A 9,299-nucleotide genomic window follows, 5' to 3' on the forward strand; every position below is an offset into this window, starting at 1 on the left:
GAGTTCAATTTGAGAGGATTTTTACAGACCAAAACCTTAAATCCTCCACTCACGGCCCCACAATTGTCAATACGATTACTTTTGTGTGAAACAGAACATTCATTCCTCCACAAACCTAGGAGCCCCTCTACGTGCCAGGCCCTCCTCTGTGCAGTCTGGATGTGAGACAGAAAAGATCCCCACTCTCTGGGGCTTACATTCTAGCTGGGGAGACAGACAAGAAACAAAGACGATAAGCAAGGCACCTTCGGTTCAGCAGTAAGACCGTGAAAGAAACAAACGGCCACACAATGAAAAGATCTGGCGGCAGGGGCACCATATGGAGTGCTCGTTCAGAAAGGTTTGGGAAGGTCTCTCCAAGGAGGTAATGGGGGCTAAGGAGGCAGCCAATGGAAAAGCCAAGAAACAACCTGGGCACCCAACCAGGTTGTCCCCAGGAAATGCCTGGGTACAGTAATGACAAAAGAGAGAGGGCGTGAGAGATAAACCAGTAACTGTAACACGGGTGGCCCAGTTCCCCAGTGACGGCTCCTGCTGCTTAGCCACCTCTCTCCGAGCCACACCTATGGCCTGAGGCAGCGGCCACTACGATAAAAAGCACAGACCTGGTCTGTAGATGGGCCTGCATGGGCTGGCAATGGCCGGGAGTGGACATCTGCTACATTACGGCCCACCAGCGGAGGTCATTACAGACAGTGGGGACGGGAAGTCCTCCCAGTGAGCAGAGGTCAGGCAGCTCATCTGGTGGTCCACTTTGTGTGGAAAGAGACATTGCCATAAGGTTGGGTTCACCCCAATCAACAGGCAGAAGCTAAGAGTTTGGCCAGTTATTTAGGGACTTGGTAGTGACCAGACTGGAATTCTAATGATTAGGAGACCTGATGGAGAGACACCTCGGTGAGCCTCTTAGAGTGGGCGCCAAGAAAATGCCCACCACAAGGCAGCCACAGTGGAGCAGACTTTCCATCACCAGAGGGACAGGAGGCCCTGCCTGTGGGTGTCAGTCAGGCTCCTTCTCCAATCGCCCAGGGGTTGGTCAACGCACAAAGTGGCCACTGGAGCAAGGAGGAATGCTTATGTGCAGACTCGACAACATGCACGTTCCTTAACCAAGGCTGATCTGGCTACAGCCACTGCTGAGTACTAACCTGCCAGCAGCAGGGGCCAAAGCCAGGATTCCCCAGGAACCAGAGCAGCCAGCTGACGGTAGACTGATTCCATTGTGAAGGGGATAGTGATTTACCCTCACGGAAATAGATACATATCCTGCTATGGATTCACATTTGCCTTCATGTACCTAAAGCTTCTGTCATACACTATCCACAGACCTACAGATGCCCTTCCCACTTCTGCAGTTTCCTGCACAGCACGACCTCTATCTAAGCTCAGGTTAGCAGCCAACGGGCTCATGAAATCCTCTGGTCTTACCATGTGCCCAAAAGCAGGTGGCTTAAAAGAATGATAAAAATGCCTACAGCTCACTTACTGTGCCAGTCCTACAGGAGGCGGTAAATGCTGTAAATAATGAAAATCAGCCTGGATGCAGTGATCCACACTTGTAATCCCAGCAGTTTGGGAGGCCAAGGCAGGAGGATCACTTAAGCCTAGGAGTTTGAGGTTACAATAAGCTACAACTGGGCCACTGCACTCTAGCCTCGGCAACAGAGCAAAACCCCATCTCAAAAAAAAAAAAAAAAAAGTAAAAATATCGGTAATGAAGGTAAAATACTATATTACAAAATATTTACTGAATGCAAAAGAAAACCATCAAAGAGAAACAGAGGAAGAAAAAGGCAATAAGACATACAAAAAGCAAAATGACCAACATAAATTCAACTATGTCAATGATAAAATCAAACATAAATGGATTAAGCAATCTAATCAAAAGACAGAGATTGTTAGATTAATTTTAAAAATATGATTCCATTTATAAAATGCTATATATGGGAGATACACTGTAGATTCAAAGACATAAATAGACTGAAAGTAAAAGAATGGAAATTTTTGATTTGTCACACAAATAGCAACCACAGAAAAGCAGAATGGCTAAGATCATACAAAACTGACTTTAAAATTAAAAGTGTTACTTGAGATAAAGAGGGACGTTTTAGACAGGGCTCACACCTGTAATCCTAGTACTCTGGGAGGCCAAGACGGGAGGATTGCTTGAGGCTAGGAGTTTGAGACCAGCCTAAGCAAGAGACTCCATCTCAACAAAAAAAAGAAATAGAAAAATTAGTGGGGCTTGGTGGCAAACACCTATAGTCTCAGCTACTCGGGAAGCTGAGGCAGGAGGATCACCTGAGCTTAGGAGTTGGTGGTTGCAGTGAGCTATGACAACACCACTGCACTCTAGCCCAGGCAACAGAGACCCTATCTCAAAAAAAAAGGGGGGCGGGGGACATTTTGTAACGATAAATAGGTCAATCAATCAAGAAGATATAACAATTGTAAACATATATGCACCTAACAACAGAGCAACAGAATACATGAAACAAAAGCTGACAGAAATGAAGATACAGGCATTTCAACATTATAGCTGAGGACTTCAATATTTCACTTTCATTCACATATAGAATAAGCGGGCAGAAGATCAACAAGGAAACAGAAGATCTGACCAACGCTGTAAGCCAACTAGACCTATGAGACATCTACAGAACACTCCACCCAACAACAGAATATACATTCTTCTGAAGTGCACATGTAACTTTCTCCAGGACAGACAACATGCTACGCCACAAAACAAACCTCAGTAAATTCAAAGGATTAGAAATAATAAAAAATAGGTTCTCCAACCACAATGGAATAAAACCTGAAATCAGAAACAGAGAAAATTGGGAGAAATTCACAAATATGTTCAAAATGAAACACATTCCTAAAAAACAAATGATCCCAAGAAAAAATCAAAAGGGAAATCAGAAAATACTTGGAGATGAATGAAACTGAAGACACAATATACCCAAACTCAAAGCACACAGCTAAAACAGACTTAGACGGAAACTCAGTAGGTAAATGGATAAATGAACTGTGTACACCCAGACAATGGAATATTATTTAGCACTAAAAATAAATGAGCTATCAAGCCATGAAAAGACAGAGAGGAGAGCTGAATGCATATTATTAAGTGGAAGAAGCCAACTGGAAAACGTTACATACCATATGATTCCAACCGTAGTACATTTTGGAAAAGGCAAAACTACAGAAACAGTAAAAAGATTGGTGGTTTCCAGGGGTTGGGAAAACAGAAGGATGAACAGGTGGCACACAGAAGATTTTCAGGGCAGTGAAACTATTCTGTACGATACTGCAGTAATGGATACACGTCATTACACATTTATCAAAATCCACAGAATGTACAAAACCAAGAGTGAACCCCACTATAAACTATAGACTTTGTTAAGATCTGAGAGCTACAGTGGAAAAAAATAATAAAACTATGGACTTTGGGTGATGATGTATCCACTATAACAAATGCACCGGTCTAGTGCAGGATGTTTAGGGCTCTGGGGCTGTTCGTGTGCGGTAAGAGAAGGTATATAACTCTGTATTTATCTTCTGCTCAATTTTTGCTACCTAAAACTGCTCTAAAAAATAAGTCTATTTAAAAGGGGAAAAAAAAATCCATGAGTTCATTGTGACATTAAAAAAAAAAAAAGAGAGAAAAGAGACAAAGTAATGAAGGAAAAATTTCTTCTCTCTAGGACAATCTCAGAGAATAAATACAGAACAAAGGGTAAAATTAGAACATCACTAATGTAATAATGGACTCAGGCAAGATCATCGGCTGGTGCTAAAGTTATTAGATGAAACGTTGTCAGACAGCATCAAAGATGCCAATGTTTAGGATTCAGTAAGCCCACTGAATCCCAAGCAAAAGAAATGAAAAGAAATTCACATCTACTTATAGCAGTGAAACTGTTGAACATGAAAGACAAAGAAAGCAAGAGCAAAAAGACAGATTTACCTACGAGGAACAATTAGAACAAAAGGTGACTTCTCACTGTAATAACAGAAGCCAGGCTGGGCACAATGGCTCATGCCTATAATCCTAGAACTCTGGGAGGCCAAAATGGGAAGATCACTTGAGGCCAGGTGTTGGAGACCAGCCTGGGCAACACAGCGAGGCCTCATCTCTCCAAAAATTTTTTCTAAAAAATTAGCCAGGCATGGTGGCACATGCCCATAATAAGCTACTTGGGAGGCTGAAATAGGAGGATCTCTTGAGCCCAGGAATTCAAGGTTACAGTGAGCTATGATTGCATCACTGTACTCCAGCCTGGTGACAGAGTAAAATACTGTGTGTAAAAAAATAAAATAAAAATAACAGAAGCCAGAAGGTTATAGAAAAATGTCATCAAAATATAGAAAGAATAAAAATAGGTACATTCTACCACATATAAATTATATGTCAACAAAGTTATTTAAATTAAAAAATTAGAAAAGGGAAAAGTAAAAAGAGAAGTACATAGCAAACTAGAAATTTTATACCTAACAAAACCCTATTTCAAGAATGAGAACATTTATCAACAGACTCTTAATAAAGATGCTTTTGAAGAACATACTTTAGAAAGAATGAAATGATCCAAAAATAAAAGTCTAAGATGCAAAACAGAATGATGAATAAATAAAATTATATATATTTGGTTAAATCTAAGCACACTAACATAAAAAAATCAAATTTGTGGGAGCTAGAAACAACATACCTAAAACAGCGTACAATTTTATCTGCATGTAAGCTGGAAGGTGGACAGGACTAGAATACGGCTACCTTGCTCTAAGATATTGTTCAGCAGAAAAGACAATTAGTAACTTTAGACTTTATGTATATTTAAATTTCACAGCTAACAACTAACAGAGGAGAAATGTGGTGTGTGTCGGGGTGGGCAGCATCTGAGGTCTAGAAGACAAAAGCTGCCCCAGTTCTCTGGTCCAGGTTGCTGTGAGGAGGTAGAATCTACATACTCACTGTTTGCTGTTCCAAAATATAAATGGTACATATGAGCTGTAGTAAAATTAGCACAGTAACACTAAAGGTTCAATAATATGGTATAGTATGGTATTTTTTAAATTACAGACCCTAACCACCACTTATAACCTAGAACTGTTCCTAAGGGAAAGCATGTTCCAATTTTCAAAGACCCAGCTAAATGAATGAATGTCTGGATTACAATAGGAGACTGCTTAGAGTCAGGAATATATTTTTATAGTAAGTGAAAACAAAGGCAAAGAAAGGTTTTCAACAGTTTCTACTAATGAAGTAAAGTTTTACCGCAAGATTGTAAGTGATATGACTGCTGTATGTCTGGAAAAACTATTCTATGTTCAGACTATAAATCCTTTCTTTTAAAACTGTAAGTCCTAAAACTGTACTTGGCAAGGCTTTAATTATTTTAAAGTGGAAATTTCCAGTAAAAAAATTCCAACATACTAACTTGCTTTTAAAGTACATACATTGAATAAGCAATCAAAGCTAAGAAGTGCTGCCCAGCTTCAAACCCAGAACAAAAACTCATTGCACCCTTGTTTCAAATAACAAAATAAAAACTGAATACAACCCAAATGTTTATCAACAGCAGAATGGATTAATAAATCATGGTGCAATACTGTAATGGAATACTATACAGCAATAAAAGTGAACAGAAAAAAATAAAATACATACAGTGACTACTAAAAAAGGATCTATAGCTATATCTTAATATTGTCAAAACACTAAAGTTTCCAAATTTTAAATTTTTTAAATCACATATACACTAAAGTATATGACCAACTGGAGTGTTTCTTACCCACTCTCTTTCATATCTAAGTCATCAAACATCTGAATTAGAGAGACAGCAACTTCATATATTTCCTTAGTTATCACCGGTTCCTCCAGGAGATGTGGAGAAAGCTAAAAATAGTAAAAGAAAGAAGTCACAATGGCAAAAGGGGACCACAGAGGAAATACCGGGGTTAGATGGGTGGCTCTCCCCTTTGGTACATCACTGTAACAAATCCCCCAAATAAAAATAAGAAATTTTTACTTGCAGCCAATATTTGAGCACTTGCTGTGTGTCAAACACTGCTTGGGACACTTGACACATACAGTGTCATGTTCATCAATCCCCTCACTGGAGCAAGGACAGAACCAGGGAGCCCAAACAATACAAAGGTGAAATGTTAGGCAGGAAATCTACTTAGTACTTTGCAGACATAGATTAAGTTGCACCACACATCTATAGATCCCGGGAGTTTCGGATCTCAAAGCCAGTGCTCTTCCCCTGTGTAAACCCCCACCTCAGAGAGCGCTAAGATTTCATCACCATCATGCCTGGGAAGTAAGCAGCCTTGAAGATCAAAAGCACCAGGAAAAGGTAACATGACATCTGTATCTACCACTCTGCAGTAATAATATACATGATTAGGCATCTGTCTACCAAGGTTTAGAGAGTTACTAGACTACCTTTAACTGTCTATTAAAACAAAGTCAAACCAAGACCAGGTATTTAAAATTGTCCCTCAGGGGCCACTACAGGACACTGGGGCACCAAGCACAGGCAGCAACTCCCCAGGCCAGGTTAGGATGACTGGTCCGCATGCACAGCTTCCGTGGAGCTGAGGCCACAGCTACAGAGGCAGCTCTCTACAACATTCCCCAGAGCAGCTGTATCACAATTTCCATAGAATCTGTTTTATAGACATACTGGGCTTTCTTCACCAAGAGTAAAAAGGCTTTTGTGTTAACAATTTTAGTTATCAACTACTATATGTAAGACACTGCATTTGATTTTGTCAAGGACACATCAAAAATCTTCAGGTGATCCCAATTCAGTCATAAATGCCAATTATTTTTTCCATTTTTACTTAGAGTAAATTAAGTCAGCTAGTAATTTATTTCTCATTATTATTACAATTCCACTGATGTAAGTATAGTAAGTTAACTTTTGTTTATTGATAATTTTGAAGGCTGGGTGCGGTGGCTCACTTGGCACTTTGGGAGACCAAGGCAGGAGAACTGCTTGTGGACAGGAGTTTGAGAACAGCCTGGGCAACATAGCAAAAATCTTGTCTCTACAAAAAATAAAAAAAATTAACCAGGCATGGTGGCATTCGCCTGTAGTCCCAGCTACTCAGGAGGCTGAGGTGGGAGGATTGTTTGAACCCAGGAGTTCGAGGTTATAGTTAACTGTGACCATGACCTATATTCCACCCTGGGCAGCAGAGCAAGACTCTGTTTCAAAAATAATAATTTTGAAGAAGTATATCTAATAAATCCATTCCTGACAGTCAACCTTTTCTTTAATAATCTTCTACTTTATCTAAATAATAACTAGTATTTGTCATTACACAATTGTACAAAAAAGAAATAGGAAAAAAGCGTACTTCTCATAAACTCCAACAGTGGCACTCAAATTCACCTACAAGTCTTTTCCTACAAACAAGCCATGGAAAAATCATGCCATTATTTCACAAGTAATTTCACTAAGTTCGAGAATCCAAGCCCAATGAATATTTTTTAAACGCACTGATAAGACACTAAATATATCCATGCTTTCTCTAAGCCAGACTTGATACAGACAACAGAAACATATCATATAAGCTCACTGATCACTTGTTGAACTCATTTGTTGAACTAATTCCTTCCATGTGCCCAGATCAGGAAGACACACAACAGATAACACCTCTGCATTCCTGGGCTACATGGCGTCGTCAAAGCAACAGGCAAGCAAGTCAAGGTGCATTAGGTCAGACAGGATGCTCTGACAAAGTGAAGTAGAGCGAGAGGGACAGGAACACAGAGGAAGCACTGTTGTTTACACAGGCAGAGTCTGGGAAGGACTCTGCGTTCCTCTCCCTGAAGTGCTTGGCCAGTGGAACTCTGTCCACAGGACGAGACAAAGTAACATTTTTCTGTCCTGAGACCTTACAGGCCAGGAGAGAATGGGGTGATATATTCAAAGTACTGAAAGAAGAAAAACTGCCAGCCAAAAATACTATAGCCAGTAAAGCTATCCTTCAGAAATGAAGATGAAATAAAGTCTTTCCCAGATAAGCAAAAACTGAGGAATTCATTACTACTAGATGAGCCTTACAAGATATGCTTAAAGGAGTCTCGCACTTAGAAGCAAAAGGACAATAACGGTCACCAAGAAAACACAGAAAAGTATAAAACTCACTAGTAAACAGATACACAAACGAGAGAGAGAAAAGAAATCTTATCACTACAAAACATCACCACACCATAAAGATAAATAACAAGAGAGGAAGAACAAAGGATATACCAAACAACTAGAAAACAATTGACAAAATGACAGGAGTAAGTCATCACCTATCAAAAATAACCTTGAATGAAATGAATTTAATTTCCCAATTAAAAGATACAGACTGGCTGAATGGAGAAAAATAATAAGATCCAAAGTATATGTTGCCTACAAGAAACTCACTCCATCTGTAAAGACACAGAGACTGAAAGTGATGGGATGGAAAAACATTCTGCACAAATGGAAACCAAAAACAAACAGCAGTAGCTACACTTAGACAAAACTGACTTTGAGTCAAAACTGTAAAAAGAGACCCAATAAAGGTCACTGTGTAATGATACAGGGATCAATTCAGCAAATGAATATAACAATTGAAAATATATATGCACCTAACACCAGAGAACCCAGGTATATAAAGAAATTAGATCTAAAAGGAGAGGTAGATTCCAATACAGTGAGGTTGGGGACATCAACACCCCACTCTCAGGACTGGGCAGATCATCTAGACAAAAAAATCAAAGAAACATTGAATTTAAACTGCACTATAGACCAAATGGACCTAACAGACATTTACAGAGCATTTCATCCAAAGATACAGGATATACATTCACCAGAACATGAACATTTTCCAGGACTGACCATATTTTAAGCCACAAAACAAGTCTCAACAAATTTTTAAAAACTGAAATTATATCAAAAATCTTTTCTGACAGCAATGAAATAAAACTAGAAGTCAATAACAAGGAAATTTCAAAACTGTACAAATACACAGGAATTAAACAATATGTTCCTAAACAACCAATGGGTCAAGAAATTAAGAAAGAAACTTAAAAACTTCTTGAAACAAATGAAAATAGAAACACAGCATACCAAAACCTATGGAATACAACAAAAGCAGTATTAAGAGGGAAGTTAATAGCAATAAACACTTACACCAGAAAAGTAGAAATATTTTAAATAAATAACAGTGCACCTCAAGAACTACCAAAGAACCAACCAAACCCAAAATTAGTAGAAGAAATAACAAAGACCAGAGGTGAAATAAACAAAATTAAGACTAAA

General features: G+C 39.1%; 1 protein-coding gene across 1 annotated transcript in view; it reads right to left on the minus strand.

The window, feature by feature from the left end:
- TDRD9 (tudor domain containing 9) overlaps positions 1-9,299 on the minus strand; it is a 129,602-nt gene that overhangs the window by 57,098 nt on the left and 63,205 nt on the right. Inside the window, exon 7 of the mRNA XM_012647054.1 lies at positions 5,784-5,887. Within this exon, the coding sequence (XP_012502508.1) occupies positions 5,784-5,887 (104 nt within the window). The remainder of the gene's footprint in view (positions 1-5,783; positions 5,888-9,299) is intronic.

This window comes from Propithecus coquereli, unplaced genomic scaffold (genome assembly GCF_000956105.1).
Source record: "Propithecus coquereli isolate 6110/MARCELLA unplaced genomic scaffold, Pcoq_1.0 Scaffold256, whole genome shotgun sequence".
Classification (NCBI taxonomy): Eukaryota; Metazoa; Chordata; class Mammalia; order Primates; family Indriidae; genus Propithecus; species Propithecus coquereli.